General features: G+C 47.5%; 1 protein-coding gene across 1 annotated transcript in view; it reads left to right on the top strand.

Annotated features, from left to right (window-relative positions):
• The window catches only part of gtdc1 (glycosyltransferase-like domain containing 1), a 49,114-nt gene that overhangs the window by 22,946 nt on the left and 6,688 nt on the right, over positions 1-19,480 (top strand). Inside the window, exons 5-8 of the mRNA XM_044217137.1 lie at positions 10,396-10,444; positions 10,476-10,489; positions 10,930-11,049; positions 17,203-17,312. Of these exons, the coding sequence (XP_044073072.1) occupies positions 10,396-10,444; positions 10,476-10,489; positions 10,930-11,049; positions 17,203-17,312 (293 nt within the window). The remainder of the gene's footprint in view (positions 1-10,395; positions 10,445-10,475; positions 10,490-10,929; positions 11,050-17,202; positions 17,313-19,480) is intronic.

The following is a 19,480-nucleotide window of genomic DNA, read 5'->3' as shown; positions in this document are numbered from 1 at the left end:
GAAAGCAGTCACCTGAAAACTCAGTGTAGAAAGAGGGCTGGCGGCAGCAGCGCGTCTGCGAGGACGCCACGCGCGTTCGAGCTGCAGCGGTTCAGCGAGGCAGCCGCCACGCACAGGTGGAGGTAGGCAGTGTTTGGTGGAGCCAAACGGCCAGTGGATGCCCTGGAGTGTGGCCGTAATGCCTCTTTTAAAATTAACTACCCACACGGCCAGTTTGGCATGCCCTGTTTTGAACTGGCCCAGTGTCTCCGTCATCGCGCTGGACATCAACAGTAACGCGACCTGCTAGCTAACATTAGCTAACAATTAACATTAGGGGACTTTTTCAGCGCGATGCCACGAAAGGAGCGCACAAAGCGTGAAATGGAAAGAGAACGATCCACCAACCAGCATGTATTTTAGTAAGAACATTTTTTGAAATGGTTCACCTCCATTCCCGCAATTGAGGCAACAAAATCCAAAATGATGTGTTTTTGCAGACACGTAAGGAATTGTTACGGTCTGCTAGCTGTTCAGTGTGAGCGCTGAAACAACGCCTGTGTTTGTTCACAGCCCCGGCTCTGTAAACGGGGAACACACAAAGCCACACAACACTATTCCAGCCATTATTTGAGTGTCAGGTGACGTTAAACGACTTTCCCGCGGACATTCAGTTTATGTTTTAGTTTGCCAACATCTGCTGCTGTTGTGATGTTAGCTGTAGCAGCAGGAGAGTTGTGAGCGTCGCTGTCTGGAGCTGCTGTGCTGCTCTGGGAAACCGTCTCGTCCTCTCTGGCTGTTAGCTTAGCAGCAGCAGCTGTAGCAACAGTTTGCTAACCCACAACCTAGCTAAGCTAACCCACAGCCTAGCTAAGCTAACACACAGCCTAGCTAACGTTAGTTACATTACTTGTTGTGTTGTTGTTCGCTCTATATCATGGTATAATTGCATACCGACCTTTTAACTATAATTATTTGTTGACATTTGAAAAAATCAATCAGACAACATTTTGTGGAAAAGTAAAATATTCAGTGTACAGTTTAAATAAACTCAGTACTGTGGTTCAATACACTGGCTCCTAATTGTTCACTGTCTCCTGTTTTGTAATTATCAATTATCGATAAATTTTATCAAAGAAGTGGCCTTGCCCTAAAAAGGCCTGCATGACAAATTAAATAAGTAAAAGAAGAACTTGCCCATAAACATTCACCCTTAGCACGTTATGACAAATGCTAATATTGGCGTGTTAACATGCTGGTGTTGAATATGTAACGTTTACCCTAATTACTGTAAGACTGAGCTTGTTAGCATTTTCAGAAGCTATCATGCTAACGTCAGCATGGTCACATAGTGGCAGTTGATGTGTAACGTTTACGTTAATGATGTAACATTTAGCACGTTACCTTGTCAACATGCTAACTGTAAAAATCCAGCATGTATGTTCACATGGGGCCCCTGTGCTGTTTCCTCTCAGTAGAAACGTGTGATATTTAAACCTCTCTGTGTCTGCTGGATTTATGTGTCGTATCGGTGACGTTGGGCTGCAGGACGACTTCCTCTGGCCTCCGGTGTTTGCCAGCTCATTTTCAGATGCTAATGTGTCTGATCCAAAGCAAACTCACAGAGTGTAAGTAAGTGATGATATGCTTGGCTGACAATCCCTGCACACGCCCGCGGTCCTTTTGCTAAACACTGCGAGTCCGGCTCTTTGAAAATATAAAGCCCTCACAGAAACAAACGGGGGAGGAGATGATTTCTCTGCAGAGGTATTAATGTGTTCAGATCGAGGAGGATTCATGATGAAGAAACACAACCGGGCTAGAGGGGAATCACCAAACCAAAACAAGTCTTTTAGTGTCTGTTGAGGTCCAGACTGTTTCACTAATAATCTTGTCGCCTACAAACTAAAAGGGCTGCAACTAATGATTATTATCATTATCGATTAATGTGCTGATTATTTTCTCAATGAATCGCTTTTTCTAAATATATATATGTATGTATAAAATATCAGAGATTAATGCTTAAGTGTTAGTCTATCAGAGTCCAGAACAAATACTTAGTCCAGTCAGAAGCCCCAGCATGCAAACTGTGGCTGATGAACTGAATCCTTTTTTCTAGAAAATGTCATTAAATAATAGTGACGTTGGTTATAATTTCCCAGAGTCCAATGTGACGTCTTCACATGTTTTGTTTTGTTCAACCCACAGTCGAAGACATTCAGTTTACTGAGATAAAACAGAGAAAAACAGGAAATCTGAGACATTAGAGAAACTGACACCAGAGGATGGTTTGAGGTTTCACTGAGAAAAACAATGGAATCGATTAATCAGTTATCAAATTTGTAGCAGAATAATCTAATCGACTAATTGTTTTAGCTCTAATTCTGCTTTGTTACTCGTAACTTTCCTTCAATCCATTAAATAATTCTGTTAAATAACTCAATCTCGAGTCGTCTCGTCCAGCTGACATCAGCTTCTCTTTAAATTCTTCATTAATTTGAGGAAAACAAAGTTTTCAAAGAAAAGTTTCATACCTCAGTTTACATTCAGCTGCTTTCATTTCTTAAACTGCTGCTGCTGATAATTCAACTCCTTTCAGTGCTTCGACTCCCACACAGTACGTACAGTTTCTCCCTCTTCAAATCATATCATATCAAATCAATCATATCTCCGATATCTTCCTGATCTGAGTGTTCAGACTGAAGTAGACTACTGGTTTGAAAACAAAAAAGAAAAAAACAAAACAGCTGACTTTCAAAGTGCTCCAACCCAAACAAAAATTCACATTCAAACTATTTATATTTTAAGACTTTCTAACTTGTTTACAGTGTTAACTTTATGTGAACACACACAATGAACACACTTCATTGCATCTTCTAGTTTTTCCCTCTTGAACCCATCGCTCTGGATCGTAGAAAGTGCTCCTCAGGCTCAAATTCAAGTTTAGTATTTAGATCAATTAGTCCTGTAAAGTCAGATTGACGTAGATTCATGATGAAGAAAAAACTCTGCTGGCCCAAAAGAAGAAAACAAAACAAAAACAAAAAAGGGTCTTTTGTGGAGGGAGTCTGGTGTGTCTGAATGCACTCAGGGCTCTTTGGCCTCCTCTTTGGCCTCTTTGTGGTCGGCGTGTTTGCGGTATCCATCTATCAATCGGCCTTTGAGTGGTGGACTTTTGTAATTTAATAGTGATTGACCCGAGCCAGCAGAAACCTGTGGTGGGACACAAAGACATCACATCCATCACAGCCGAGCAGCAGGACGCTGACTTCTCTCTGAGGATTGTCAGAAATCAGATCAATGTGGACACCACGTGATCAGCAGGTGTCTGATGCCTTTTCTTCTTCTCTGTTCAGGCCGGTTTGTTGTCGGCCTTTGTGCAGCTGTCGGGGTTCTGCTGGTCGTCAGGTGTTCGACTCTAGAGGACTGATTAATCCTCATGAAGGTTTTGTTGCTGCAGTCCCGCTGAAAAGTGTTCGCTTGTCAGATTATAGTCATTAATTCTTGCGTGACTCGGTCGAGAGACACGACAGACTTCATGTTAGGTCCCCGACCAATCACAGCTCACCGTCTTTCACGACCTGCGTGATGTCATCGGGAAAGAGGAGCTAGGGACCGACTTCCTGGAACAAACATGCGTCCGATGTGGTGTGTTTGATGCTGGCTGAGTTGTGTTCGGCCCAAAAACAGAAAGAAGCAACGGCGAGCTTCAACATCATTCCTCTGAAGAGCGTTCTGCGCTCCGATTGGTCAACGTCACCGACACGTCGTGGCGTTTGTCGTCACGACACGGGACAAAACCAGCAGCTGCCTGATGTCAGTGAGAATGAGGCTCATGCACGGTTCACAGTGATTAAGATTTATAACAAAAGAAGCATATTTCTGTCTTTGTGTTCAGAGCTTCAGTCGTGAAGTTTTATGTTTCTGCTGTGGACGTTTTTCATGATTACGTCACCGCTGAACAGCAGCCAGAGTGTGTTCGGTGTTAAGGAGGAATCACGGACGCTGGTTTGATCCTTAATTCGTTCCTCTTCATCACAGTTACTTCAAACAGACATATGGAGAGAATTGTGGTGCATTCTGTTACTGAGAGCCGAGTCACCGGCAACACCAGCAGTCTGTCCGGGTTCAGGTCCGACGCTGACTGAAGGTTTAACCTTACAGAGTCCGGCAGTCTGTCTGGGTTCAGGTCCGACGCTGACTGAAGGTTTAACCTTACAGAGTCCGGCAGTCTGTCCGGGTTCAGGTCCGACGCTGACTGAAGGTTTAACCTTACAGAGTCCGGCAGTCTGTCCGGGTTCAGGTCCGACGCTGACTGAAGGTTTAACCTTACAGAGTCCGGCAGTCTGTCTGACTGGTTCAGGTCCGGCGCTGACTGAAGGTTTAACCTTACAGAGTCCGGCAGCAGTCCGGCAGTCTGTCCGGGTTCAGGTCCGGCGCTGACTGAAGGTGTCTGTCGGGTTCAGGTCCGGCGCTGACTGAAGGTTTAACCTTACAGAGTCCGGCAGTCTGTCCGGGTTCAGGTCCGACGCTGACTGAAGGTTTAACCTTACAGAGTCCGGCAGTCAGTCCGGGTTCAGCATTCAGTCAGACTCCATGGTCTTCATCCCAAGTGTAAATCTGATCTTTAGTTTGTCTGAAGTGAAGCTTCATGTTTTTATTGGACAGTTTAACACCAGAGCTGCAGATGTTCAGATATCAACACATACTAATCAATAAATAAATATATATACACATGTAAACTAACGGAGGCTGAGAGTCTGCGTTAGATCCTCTGTCACTGATGATGTCACAGCATAGTCAGGTAATATAATATAAATATATATTTCTAATAATTTCCTTGAAAGTTTCCTGGAAAACTCAATGTAATTAGTGAGTCTGTTGTAATAAAAGAGACGTTGGTCTTTTAGTCAAACAGCAGGTCAGCTGGACAAAAACAATTCCACATATGTGAAGAATAAAGTCCCAAATAACAAAATTTCATCATAAACTCAGTACAACCGACTAAATGAGAACTGAGTCTCTGTTTGTTCTATAATTGGTACCATAATATACAGTTCATATTGATCATGAAATATAATCTAAAATAAAGCGTTACAGATGTGCAGCTTTTAAATCAGTGTATTTCTTTATATGACAAGCGTTGCTAACAGCCAACAGTCGCTGCCGATTGGTCCGAGCAGAATCACCGCTCTCCAATCAGAAAGCAGCTAGCGAGTCGGAGTCGGGTGGTCAGGGGTTTTCAGATTTACAGCAGATGCTTCTTCTTCTCTGGACTGAAAATAATCCCATCGCTCCTGATGTCACATTCTTCCCTCCATATCCATACATCATTTCCTGTTGTGCCCAAAAACCACCAGAAAACAGCACCATGAAGACGGCTGGACTCTCATGTCGGTCAGGACCCCCCTCAGGTCATCGGACCGTCAGTGGACAAACACTGGACTCTGGCAGCGATTGGTTTTGACTACCGGCTCGTCTTATAATGACTCTAATGTGGATCTTAATGTGCTGTAATGACCTGCTGAGACTCCTCTGGTCCACCGGACTGACCCCCTCCCCCAGATCCAGAGCTTTCTGCTGATGAGATGGTTTTAAAGTGACAGAAACCTCCAAGCTGTGAAACCTTCAGTGTGACCCGGCTGATACCAGGACAGCTTCAGGCCCGAGGGCTCAGAGCTGGATCCAACTCCTCAGCCTCACTTCAACTTCCTTTAAAGGACACATCGACTGTCCTTTAACGACTTCAGCAGCGAACGTTTCCGCTAGCGAGTGCTGCGTGAGTCACAGCTGATGGATCTTCTTCCTCCGTCGTCGTCCAGAAACTGTTAAAACTCATCAGCGAGCCGCTCTGCTGCACCTTCATCACCACGAACACACACACTGTAGTTTATTCTGCCTCCGCCCCACACACACCGTCCTGCTGCCCCAAACACTCACTACAGCACCACATGTGGATTCATCCGCCGCTGGAAATAGTCCCCAACAGATGCTCTGTTTCCTCCTGTTGGTCTGATAGAAACTACAGCGAGCAGCTGTTTGAGGAAACTACTGAGCCTTTTTAAACAGGAAACTACGGGAGGTCACAGCCAACATTAACTTCACTTGTGCTAATACTGACAGAGAGAATACATCTCGTAAAGTGTCATTTATATCTGACCGTTGCATCAGAAAAGTCCAGAATCAATAACAGAATAATTTTCCTTTTATCAGATGAAAGACAACACAGCTGGTGTAAATCCAGTCATCAGAATCAACACTGAGAAGAAGTTAGATTCAAATGCAGAAAGCTCTGGAAGAACGTTTTCAAAATAAAAGTCTTTCAGAATATTGTGAAGCTGTAAAAACAGCAGCACTTTAAACAGCAGACGTGTTGAATTAAATAAACTATATATCAGTCCAGTACTTGAGCCGACCCCCCCAGGTAATGTTTCCCCCTGAAACTGAGACACCTGAATGTAGCGTCGCCCCCACAGTGTCTCTCAATACACAAAATACTCAAAAAACCTTTTAGGGTTAAACTGTACAGATGGTGGAGGTGTTTCTGGTGGACCTTTCAGGTCTACAACCAGAACAAGTGGCCGACGGTCTCCGGAGTCCGACTCGTGTTTGAAGGTTGAGTTAACGTTTATACGGACAATTTGTCCTAAACTCACGTGACTTTTAAACCTGTTCTGTGTTTACAGTTCGGCCTCATTAAAGCCCTCTGATCCGGGTCCAGGCTCGGTCCGGGCTCAGACCAGGTTCGGTCCGGGCTCAGACCAGGTTCGGTCCAGGTTCAGGCTCTGCAGGATTCTCTCTCTCTCAGACTCTTGCGATTATTGTCAATAAAGGAAATGAGCTGAAATGATTTTTGACCTTCATCTTTTCATGTTTAATCAGACTCACAGAGGTGAGGTCATCACACAGATTACTGTTGATTTATCAATAACATAATTGCATCACCCCCACACACACACACACACACACACACACACACACACACACACACACACAGTTTTTATTGCCTCCAGTCAAACATCTAATTTCTAAAATGGATTATTGAGTCAACTTTTCCTCAGAGGCAGAAACAGTCAGACTGAACCTCAGCTGGATAAACCGTCTGTCTGTCTGCCTGACTGTCTATCTGTCTGTCTGTCTGTCTCTCTGTCTGTCTGTCTGACTGTCTGTCTGTCTGTCTGTCTGTCTGTCTGTCTGTCTGTCTGTCTCTCTCTCTGTCTCTCTGTCTGTCTGTCTGTCTGTCTGTCTGCCTGTCTGTCTCTCTCTGTCTGTCTGTCTGCCTGTCTGTCTCTCTCTGTCTCCCTGCCTGTCTCTCTCTGTCTGCCTGTCTGTCTGTCTGTCTCCCTGTCTGTCTCTCTCTGTCTGTCTCTCCGTCTCTCTGCTCTGTGAATCTGTTTCCTGATTGGTCCTAAAGCGTCTCTTTGATCTGATCGCAGCAGATATAATGGACTCCTGTTGTGGCAGATAATTCTGCCTCAGGTGGACAGACATTAACATAATGAGCTGGTTTCCCCTCAGAAGAACCTCAGCACACATTAATACTCAATGTGTTTGAGTTGGATTTAGATGTTTCTACTCTGAAGTAGAGTTTATTTTGCCTGACAGCCTCAGAGGAGGGAAGAAAATACCCAGAAAGAAGGAGAGGAAACCTGACTGTAGAAACTTCATCAAACAAACTGATTGAATCGTTAGTATTGAAAAATCGCATCACCTGACTGGATTTTAGAAAACTCCTTCCCTGCATGACTGACCTTTCAAAATAAAGTATTTGAAATAATAAAAAATATATTCCGGGCGAGCAATGCGGTCTGTAAGCCCATTGGACGTCACGCCGTCATTTCCAGCAGGATGTACCATAGATGACCGACGGCTCTGATCAGTTTGATTGAAATGTTATTAAGTATTATTATTAATCATCTGTTACTCTGTTTAATGACATTCAGACTTGTGTAAGACTCGAAACACAAAGTTTAGGACTGGGACCTGATCGGGGACTTGTTAGAGTTGATGATCCGTCACAGCGAACACCAGGTCTTGTTTTCCTGACAGTCTATAAGTGATTTTTGGTTGAAGTTCAACAGACCGAAGTCTTCGCTGCTTCACTAAACGATGTTTCTGTTAACGATCAGATCAGACCTGATGTTTCGCTGTGTTGGATCCTAAAACAAGAAACTTTCACGGCTCTGGACGTTTCTTAAAGAGCAGAGAAAAACACTCAGATATTGACTGAAGTCTGGTGTGACTGATGAAAAGTGTTTATATTTGTAGTAAAACTCCGTGTGGCCTTCAGTCCTCCTGGATCTGGTTTCTGAGTGTCTCCGTGCTCATGAATCCTGTTGGATTTATTCCTCCATTAGTTTGTCTCCTCGCTGCTCGTCCTCCTCCGTCGGTTTGTCTCCTCGCTGCTCGTCCATCTCCGTCAGTTTGTCTCCTTGCTGCTCGTCCTCCTCCGTCGGTTTGTCTCCTCGCTGCTCGTCCTCCTCCGTCGGTTTGTCTCCTCGCTGCTCGTCCTCTATCGGTTTGTGTCCTCGCTGCTTGTCCTCCTCCGTCAGTTTGTGTCTTGCTGCTTGTCCTCCTCCGTCGGTTTGCGTCCTCGCTGCTCGTCCTCCTCCGTCAGTTTGTGTCTTTGCTGCTGATCCATCTCCGTCAGTTTGTGTCCTCGCTGCTCGTCCATCTCCGTCAGTTTGTGTCCTCGCTGCTCGTCCATCTCCGTCAGTTTGTCTCCTTGCTGCTGATCTATCTCCGTCAGTTTGTGTCCTCGCTGCTCGTCCTCCTCCGTCAGTTTGTGTCCTCGCTGCTCGTCCATCTCCGTCAGTTTGTCTCCTCGCTGCTCGTCCTCCTCCGTCAGTTTGTGTCCTCGCTGCTCGTCCATCTCCGTCAGTTTGTCTCCTTGCTGCTGATCTATCTCCGTCAGTTTGTGTCCTCGCTGCTCGTCCTCCTCCGTCAGTTTGTGTCCTCGCTGCTCGTCCATCTCCGTCAGTTTGTCTCCTCGCTGCTCGTCCTCCTCCGTCAGTTTGTGTCCTCGCTGCTTGTCGATCTCCGTCAGTTTGTGTCCTCGCTGCTCGTCCATCTCCGTCAGTTTGTGTCTCGCTGCTCGTCCTCCTCCGTCAGTTTGTGTTCTCGCTGCTCGTCGATCTCCGTCAGTTTGTGTCCTCGCTGCTCGTCGATCTCCGTCAGTTTGTGTCCTCGCTGCTCGTCCATCTCCGTCAGTTTGTGTCCTCGCTGCTCGTCCTCCTCCGTCAGTTTGTGTTCTCGCTGCTTGTCGATCTCCGTCAGTTTGTGTTCTCGCTGCTCGTCGATCTCCGTCAGTTTGTGTCCTCGCTGCTCGTCCATCTCCGTCAGTTTGTCTCCTCGCTGCTCGTCCATCTCCGTCAGTTTGTGTCCTCGCTGCTCGTCCTCCTCCGTCAGTTTGTGTTCTCGCTGCTCGTCCGATCTCCGTCAGTTTGTGTCCTCGCTGCTCGTCCATCTCCGTCAGTTTGTCTCCTCGCTGCTCGTCCATCTCCGTCAGTTTGTGTCCTCGCTGCTCGTCCATCTCCGTCAGTTTGTGTTCTCGCTGCTCGTCCTCCTCCGTCAGTTTGTGTTCTCGCTGCTCGTCGATCTCCGTCAGTTTGTGTCCTCGCTGCTCGTCCATCTCCGTCAGTTTGTGTCCTCGCTGCTCGTCCTCCTCCGTCAGTTTGTGTTCTCGCTGCTCGTCGATCTCCGTCAGTTTGTGTCCTCGCTGCTCGTCCATCTCCGTCAGTTTGTCTCCTCGCTGCTCGTCCATCTCCGTCAGTTTGTGTCCTCGCTGCTCGTCCATCTCCGTCAGTTTGTGTTCTCGCTGCTCGTCGATCTCCGTCAGTTTGTGTTCTCGCTGCTCGCCCTCCTCCGTCAGTTTGTGTTCTCGCTGCTCGTCGATCTCCGTCAGTTTGTGTCCTCGCTGCTCGTCCATCTCCGTCAGTTTGTGTCCTCGCTGCTCGTCCTCCTCCGTCAGTTTGTGTCCTCGCTGCTCGTCCTCCTCCGTCAGTTTGTGTTCTCGCTGCTCGTCCTCCTCCGTCAGTTTGTGTCCTCGCTGCTCGTCGATCTCCGTCAGTTTGTGTCCTCGCTGCTCGTCCTCCTCCGTCAGTTTGTGTCCTCGCTGCTCGTCGATCTCCGTCAGTTTGTGTTCTCGCTGCTCGTCCTCCTCCGTCAGTTTGTGTCCTCGCTGCTCGTCGATCTCCGTCAGTTTGTGTTCTCGCTGCTCGTCCTCCTCCGTCAGTTTGTGTTCTCGCTGCTCGTCCATCTCCGTCAGTTTGTGTCCTCGCTGCTCGTCCTCCTCCGTCAGTTTGTGTCCTCGCTGCTCGTCCTCCTCCGTCAGCGACCATGAGGCGTTCAGGAGCGTTCAGGACCTTTGGACGCTGATGTGTCTGTTTGCTGATTCTTCTGCTGCTTGTTTTTTAGGCTGCTGCCCAAACACAAACTCCTCCGCAGGCCCGCAGAGCCGTCTCACGTTGATGACATCATCACCCGCGCAGGTCGAGCAGCATACTCCACGGTAACAAACACTCTTTCAACTTCAAGAATAAAGTGATTAAGTTACATCAGATTTAACTTTAACTGCACAGATGAAAGAGCAGGACAACAGAGTATAGAGATCTCCTCCAGCGCCCCCTACAGGCGGTAGAGTTACTTACACTGCAACAGCAGTCATTTCTGTGCAGGCTGCACTGATTCTGATTATTGATCACTTGTTACAGAACGTTTCATTCACAGAAATAAAAAGAATACAAATATAATAGGTTTATTTAATTACAAGATGAGTCACAAAATTCATAGAAAGGATTTCATAATTACATATACTCATTTAGATATTTAATTATAAAATGTCTGTCTGGTAAACAGTGAAATATCTCTTATTGATCTCACTATTATGGGATAGATGTTATAATAATAATGTTTTTATATCAGCAGTTTTTATTGTAATGACCCCGACAGGTCTGAGCGGGAGGATCCACATCAGTCCACTTCGGAACCCAGAGCAGACCAGAGACCAGTTAGTGAGGAGGACACTGAAGACCAGATGAAACCTCTGCACATCGTCTGGCCTCACAGGTGGTAAGTTACATTTATTTACTTCATGATATAAAATTACTGGGTCATTTAAGAAAATATGAAGATGAAGTTTAAACTGAGTCTGGCGTGATTTCCGTCTTCAGTTTTAAAGGTTTCTTGTCGTGAACTGAAGGCAACTGAAGTGAACTGCCTTTAAAGTCACAACCAAAGTCACATTTCCAGCCGTTAATTTAAAATCAGATTATCGGATGTAATTTACCAGAAAAAAGTCGTCATATTATGAAAATAAAGTCCTTTGCAATAAAAATAATAATATTAATATAATTAGGTTAGAAGGAAGTCATAGGTTTATTAAATGAAGCCATAATTATTTGAAAATCTGAAAATGAAGTGGTAATTTGGTAACACGTTACATAAGAATAGATCATAGTTAAGTGTTATTAAGTACTACCACCTTTATAAGGCCCGTACTGAGCAAAGCATATTAAGATCGTAACTCATGTACAACAGCTTCTTTAACTACTATCAATAAGCAGTAATTAGCAGGTTATTGAGGGGAAACTCTTAGTTAATGGCCTGGTAGTTGTAGAATGTGGTCATGCAGATTAAGGCAATAATAGAGCTTTATAATGACTAATAAAGAGCCAATATGTTACTAATATGAATGCTAATAAGCTAGCTAACTAGTTAATGGCGAATATGTGCACCTTAATATAAAGTGTTACTGGTCATTTATGAAAAACCTAATGATGTTCTGAACAAAGTGATGGTATAATAAAAGTAGAGTCATAATTCTACAAGCAAAGAAGTAATATTGAAATGCTTTATTCATTAGCATATTAGCATGCAGCTTTAGCATTGATCTCAGAGTTTTACAGGTAAACAGTATTGTTTTCTTCTTCTTCATACACAAACTTCTTTTATTATGAAGTTTGTGTATGAAGTGAATGATTTTTACATTTAGCTTTCACTTCTACTGAGATTATTGGAGCTACAGGCCGCTGTCCGGTCGGTGAGCGGTGTTTCTGTAGCATCGCTGTGTTTTTCAGCTTCTCTTGTATCAGTAACAACAGCAGCCGTCATGTAATCTGCTCTGAACTGAGCAAAAACACAGATGGATTAAAGCTGCGACGTGCAGCCGGCTTTTATTCTGATTTCTGTTAATCTGCGATTGAGGCTTCTCGTCTGTTTGTTTTAATCTGTGTGTGGCCCTGATCCTCAGATTACAGCTCCGTCTTATTGCTGCTGCTGGTGGGGTGGTGAACAGCTGTTTCAGGTGAAGATGCTGCCTGCAGGGCGGGGGGTCGGGGGTTAAATCTGTGTGTGACAGCTTCATGTTGATCAGGATCAGAGGATTGAAACACAGCAAACAGCAGAAAACACAACACTCTTATTTTGTAGGTTTTTCACATGGAGGCTGGAATACTTTTAATCTCATAAGTGACTGAATATCAAATATAACTTCAGCTGAACACGTCTGCCGCACCGGTCTGTTAACTACTCGCAAATATAATGTATAGAATACATCTACTAACAATATGAAGAACTGCAACGATTAGTCGATTGACAGAAAATTAATCTGCAACTATTTTAATAATCGATTGATCCTTTTGAGTCATTTTTTAAGAAAAACATTTTCTGCTTCCAGCTTCTTCAATTTTCATATTTGCTGTGTTTTTTAGTCGTTAGTCGTCGACAGCAAACTGAATCTCTATGTTGTCGACTGCTGGTCGAATTAATCAAAACATTTGAAGACGTCGAGTTTGACTCATTTTATCAAACAAACAATTAGTTAGTTATTATATAATGGTGAGTTGCAGCTCTATATCAGAGTTATCGTAATTATGAGTCAACATCCGCCTGAAAGCCAAACAAACATGGCCGCCTCGTCCAGTGTAATAATCCCGTGTTATATTGTCAGTTCTCAGTATTTTAACCCTCACATGGCTGGAATCAAACAAATGTCTTGATGACAAGTTGTCAACATGTGAATCTTTCATCCGTCCATCACGTCACCTGAACGCATCATTAATGTAAATTTAAATACAACTAAACCTAAAGCTGTGAAATATTTTCTGATGAAAACTGTCTGAATTCTCCTCTTTCACATTTACAGAAGCTCATTTAAAACCGTGATTTTAAAGCGCCTATAATATATATTTTAAAGATAGTGTATGAAGCATCACACAGACTAAACATCTTTTTATGAAACGTGTCAGAAGACGAGTTTCTGAAAAAGATTCAAATTAAAATAATTGAGTTTCCTGACGAATCTCTTCAGCTTCACTCTGCTGTTTTCAGCTCTTTAATGTGTCAAGTGTGTTTTTCACACACACACAGACACACACACACGCACGCATACACACACACACACGCATACACACACGCATACACACACACACTTACAGTCCGGGTACTACAGTATGGGTACTACTGGGCGTAGTTTCTGAGGATGTCTGGACGGGAGGGCGTAGTTTCTGAGGATGTCTGGACGGGAGGGCGTAGTTTCTGAGGATGTCTGGACGGGAGGGCGTAGTTTCTGTGGATGTCTGGACGGGAGGGCGTAGTTTCTGAGGATGTCTGGACGGGAGGGCGTAGTTTCTGAGGATGTCTGGACGGAGGGCGTAGTTTCTGAGGATGGTTCTGACGGGAAGGCGTAGTTTCTGAGGATGGTTCGACGGGAAGGCGTAGTTTCTGTGGATGTCTGGACGGAGGGCGTAGTTTCTGTGGATGGTTCGACGGGAGGGCGTAGTTTCTGAGGATGTCTGGACGGGAGGGCGTAGTTTCTGTGGATGGTTCGACGGGAGGGCGTAGTTTCTGAGGATGTCTGGACGGGAGGGCGTAGTTTCTGAGGATGTCTGGACGGGAGGGCGTAGTTTCTGAGGATGGTTCGACGGGAGGGCGTAGTTTCTGTGGATGTCTGGACGGGAGGGCGTAGTTTCTGAGGATGTCTGGACGGGAGGGCGTAGTTTCTGTGGATGTTCGACGGGAGGGCGTAGTTTCTGAGGATGTCTGGACGGGAGGGCGTACTTTCTGAGGATGTCTGGACGGGAGGGTGTAGTTTCTGAGGATGGTTCGACGGGAGGGCTTAGTTTCTGAGGATGTCTGGACGGGAGGGCGTAGTTTCTGAGGATGGTTCGACGGGAGGGCGTAGTTTCTGAGGATGTCTGGACGGGAGGGCGTATTTTCTGAGGATGGTTCGACGGGAAGGCGTAGTTTCTGAGGATGTTTGGACGGGAGGGCGTAGTTTCTGAGGATGTCTGGACGGGAAGGCGTAGTTTCTGTGGATGGTTCGACGGGAGGGCGTAGTTTCTGTGGATGTCTGGACGGGAAGGCGTAGTTTCTGAGGATGTCTGGACGGGAAGGCGTAGTTTCTGTGGATGGTTCGACAGGAAGGCGTAGTTTCTGAGGATGGTTCGACGGAAGGCGTAGTTTCTGAGGATGGTTCGACAGGAGGCGTAGTTTCTGAGGATGTCTGGACGGGAGGGCGTAGTTTCTGTGGATGTCTGGACGGGAGGCGTAGTTTCTGAGGATGTCTGGACGGAGGGCGTAGTTTCTGAGGATGTCTGGACGGAGGGCGTAGTTTCTGAGGATGGTTCGACGGGAAGGCGTAGTTTCTGAGGATGGTTCGACGGGGGGCGTAGTTTCTGTGGATGGTTCTGACGGGAGGGCGTAGTTTCTGTGGATGTTCGACGGGAGGGCGTAGTTTCTGAGGATGTCTGGACGGGGGGGCGTACTTTCTGAGGATGTCTGGACGGGAGGGCGTAGTTTCTGAGGATGGTTCGACGGGAGGGCGTAGTTTCTGAGGATGTCTGGACGGAGGGCGTAGTTTCTGAGATGGTTCTGACGGGAGGCGTAGTTTCTGAGGATGTCTGGACGGGAGGGCGTATTTTCTGAGGATGGTTCGACGGGAAGCGTAGTTTCTGAGGATGTTTGGGCGGAGGGCGTAGTTTCTGAGATGTCTGGGCGGAAGGCGTAGTTTCTGTGGATGGTTCGGCGGGAGGGCGTAGTTTCTGTGGATGTCTGGGCGGGAAGGCGTAGTTTCTGAGGATGTCTGGGCGGAAGGCGTAGTTTCTGTGGATGGTTCGACAGGAAGGCGTAGTTTCTGAGGATGGTTCGACGGGAGGCGTAGTTTCTGTGGATGTCTGGACGGGAGGGCGTAGTTTCTGAGGATGTCTGGACGGGAAGGCGTAGTTTCTGTGGATGTCTGGACGGGAGGGCGTAGTTTCTGAGGATGTCTGGACGGGAAGGCGTAGTTTCTGTGGATGGTTCGACGGGAGGGCGTAGTTTCTGTGGATGTCTGGACGGGAGGGCGTAGTTTCTGAGGATGTCTGGACGGGAAGGCGTAGTTTCTGTGGATGTCTGGACGGGAAGGCGTAGTCTCTGAGGATGTCTGGACGGGAAGGCGTAGTTTCTGTGGATGGTTCGACGGGAAGGCGTAGTTTCTGTGGATGGTTCGACGGGAGGGCGTAGTTTCTGAGGATGGTTCGACGGGAAGGCGTAGTTTCTGAGGATGGTTCGACGGGAGGGCGTAGTTTCTGAGGATGTCTGGACGGGAGGGCGTAGTTTCTGAGGATGTCTGGACGGGAAGGCGTAGTTTCTGAGGATGTCTGGACGGGAGGGAGTAGTTTCTGTGGAACGGGGAGCAGGAAGGAGGAGCAGGGGTAGCAGCAGGAGGAGCAGGGAGGAGGAACTGGAAGGGGTAGCAGCAGGAGGAGCAGGGAGGAGGAGCGAGAGGAGCAGGGGAGCAGGAAGGGGGAGCAGGGAGGAGCGAGAGGAGCAGGAGGAGCAGGGGTAGCAGCAGGAGGAGCAGGGAGGAGGAGCAGGAAGGGGTAGCCGCAGGAGGAGCAGGGGGAGCGAGAGGAGTAGGAGGAGCAGCTGTAGCAGCAAGAGGAGGAGCAGGGAGGAGGAGCAGGGGAGCAGGAGGAGGTGGAGCAGGAGCAGGAGGAGCAGGAGCAGGAGGAGCAGCAGCAGGAGCAGGGGGAGCAGGAGCAGCAGCAAGAGGAGGAGCAGTGCTCAGTCCTCAGTGCTTCGTCTCACCTGTGACTGAACAGCCAATCACAAGTCGTCTCGCATGAAAATTCTTTTTTTCCAAATGTAGTTTCCACAGTTTCGTCACCTTCGTCCATGACGATGACGATGACGATGACGATGTTTCACCTGTTTTAAATAAAGTTTGTCTTTGTGAGAAGCCGCGTCACTGCATCTGTTCAGCAGCTGGCTGGAACCTCCCAAACCCCCTGACCTCCACCTGCTCCTGCTGCTGCTCCTCCTGCTGCTGCTGCTCCACCTCCTCCTGCTGCTGCTCCTCCTGCTGCTGCTGCTCCACCTCCTCCTGCTCCTCTTGCTGCTCCTGCTGCTGCTCCTCCTGCTCCTGCTGCTCCTGCTGCTGCTGCTCCACCTCCTCCTGCTCCTGCTCCTCCTGCTGCTCCACCTCCTCCTGCTGCTGCTGCTCCTCCTGCTCCTGCTGCTCCTCCTCCTGCTCCTCCTGCTCCTGCTGCTCCTGCTCCTCCTGCTCCACCTCCTCCTGCTTCTCCTGCTGCTGCTCCTCCTGCTGCTCCTGCTGCTCCTCCTGCTCCTGCTCCTCCTGCTCCACCTCCTCCTGCTTCTCCTCCTGCTGCTCCTGCTGCTCCTCCTGCTCCTCCTGCTCCTGCTGCTCCTGCTCCTCCTGCTGCTCCTCCTGCTCCTGCTCCTCCTGCTGCTCCTGCTCCTGCTGCTGCTGCTCCTCCTGCTCCTGCTGCTGCTGCTCCTCCTGCTCCTGCTGCTCCTCCTCCTGCTCCACCTCCTCCTGCTTCTCCTGCTGCTGCTGCTCCTGCTGCTCCTCCTGCTCCTCCTGCTCCTGCTCCTCCTGCTGCTCCTCCTGCTCCTGCTCCTCCTGCTGCTCCTGCTCCTGCTGCTGCTTCTGCTGCTCCTGCTGCTCCTGCTGCTCCTGCTCCACCTCCTCCTTCTGCTGCTCCTGCTCCACCTCCTCCTTCTCCTCCACCTGCTCCTGCTCCTGCTCCTCCTGCTTCTGCTGCTTCTGCTCCTCCTCCTCCCCTTCTCCTCCTCCCTCCCTCCCCTCACCCTCCTCCCTCCTCCTCCTCCTCCTCCTCCTCCCTCCTCCCTCCTCCTCCCCTCCCTCCTCCTCCTCCTCCTCTCCTCCTCCTCCTCCTCCTCCTCCTCTGCGTCTCAGACTGTGCTTGTGTTTGTTTGAAGGGAGCATGATAAAGACCCCGAGCTGTTCTTCTCCACTCTGATCAAACTGAAGGAGCGACGAGTCGACTTCCACCTGTCGGTGCTCGGAGAGACTTTCACTGATCCACCAGGTAAACACACACACACGCACGCACGCATACACAGACACACACACACACACACACACACACACACACACACACACACACACACACACACACACACACACACACACGCATACACACACACACAGACACACACACACGCGTACACACACACACGCACGCATACACACACACACACGCATACACACACACATACACACACACACACACATACACACACACGCGCATACACACACACACAGACACACAGACACACACACGCAGACACACACGCACGCATACACACACACACACACACACACACACACACACAGACACACACACACACATACACACACACACGCATACACACACACACACACACACACACACACACACACACACACACACACACACACACACACACACACACACACACACACACACACGCATACACACACAGACACACACACACACACACACACACAGACACACATACACACACACACACGCATACACACACACACGCATATACACACACGCATACACACACACACACTTACAGTCCGGGTACTACAGTACAGGTACTACAGTACAGGTAGTACAGTACAGGTACTACAGTACAGGTACTACAGTACGGGTACTACAGTATGGGTACTACAATACAGGTAGTACAGTATGGGTACTACAGTATAGGAACTACATTACGGGTACCACAGTACGGGTACTACAGTACAGGTAGTACAGTACGGGTACTACAGTACGGGTACTACAGTACGTGTACTACAGTACAGGTAGTACAGTACAGGTACTACAGTATGGGGACCACAGTACGGGTACTACTGTGGTCCCAGTAACCAAAATGGCCGCCTGAGATTTCATCACAGTAGTTTGTTAAAGTCGTCTGACTTTTGTTTCACCTTCAGAAACTCTTCATGTTTCTGTGTTTTCCTGCAGTCTGGAGGTAAATAATCATCTACTGCGTTGTTCGATTATCTGAAGGTCAAAGGTCAGCGCTGCATTCAGGCCTGAGGACACACACACGCATACACACACACGCATACACACACTTACAGTACTGGTACTACAGTATAGGAACTACAGCACGGGTACTACAGTATGGGTAGTACAGTATGGGTACTACAGTATGGGTAGTACAGTACAAGTAGTACAGTATGGGTACTACAGTACGGGTACTACAGTATGGGTACTACAATACAGGTAGTACAGTATGGGTACTACAGTATAGGAACTACATTACGGGTACCACAGTATGGGTACTACAGTACAGGTAGTACAGTACGGGTACTACAATACAGGTAGTACAGTATGGGTACTACAGTATAGGAACTACAGTATGGGTACTACAGTATGGGTAGTACAGTACAAGTAGTACAGTATGGGTACTACAGTACGGGTACTACAGTATGGGTACTACAATACAGGTAGTACAGTATGGGTACTACAGTATAGGAACTACATTACGGGTACCACAGTATGGGTACTACAGTACAGGTAGTACAGTACGGGTACTACAGTACGTGTACTACAGTACAGGTAGTACAGTACAGGCACTACAGTATGGGGACCACAGTACGGGTACTACTGTGGTCCCAGTAACCAAAATGGCCGCCTGAGATTTCATCACAGTAGTTTGTTAAAGTCGTCTGACTTTTGTTTCACCTTCAGAAACTCTTCATGTTTCTGTGTTTTCCTGCAGTCTGGAGGTAAATAATCATCTACTGCGTTGTTCGATTATCTGAAGGTCAAAGGTCAGCGCTGCATTCAGGCCTGAGGACACACACACGCATACACACACACGCATACACACACTTACAGTACGGGTACTACAGTATAGGAACTACAGTATGGGTACTACAGTACGGGTACTACAGTATGGGTATTACAATACAGGTAGTTCAGTCCGGGTACTACAGTACAAGTAGTACAGTATGGGTACTACAGGACGGGTACTACAGTATAGGAACTACATTACGGGTACCACAGTATGGGTACTACAGTACAGGTAGTACAGTATGGGTACTACTGTACGGGTACTACTGTACGGGTACTACTGTGGTCCCAGTAACCAAAATGGCCGCCTGAGAGTTCATCACAGTAGTTTGTTAAAGTCGTCTGACTTTTGTTTCACCTTCAGAAACTCTTCATGTTTCTGTGTTTTCCTGCAGTCTGGA

This window comes from Siniperca chuatsi, linkage group LG12 (genome assembly GCF_020085105.1).
Source record: "Siniperca chuatsi isolate FFG_IHB_CAS linkage group LG12, ASM2008510v1, whole genome shotgun sequence".
In the NCBI taxonomy this organism is placed as follows: domain Eukaryota; kingdom Metazoa; phylum Chordata; class Actinopteri; order Centrarchiformes; family Sinipercidae; genus Siniperca; species Siniperca chuatsi.
Note: the sequence above shows the minus strand (reverse complement) of the source record. Positions and strands in the feature narration are given on the sequence as shown.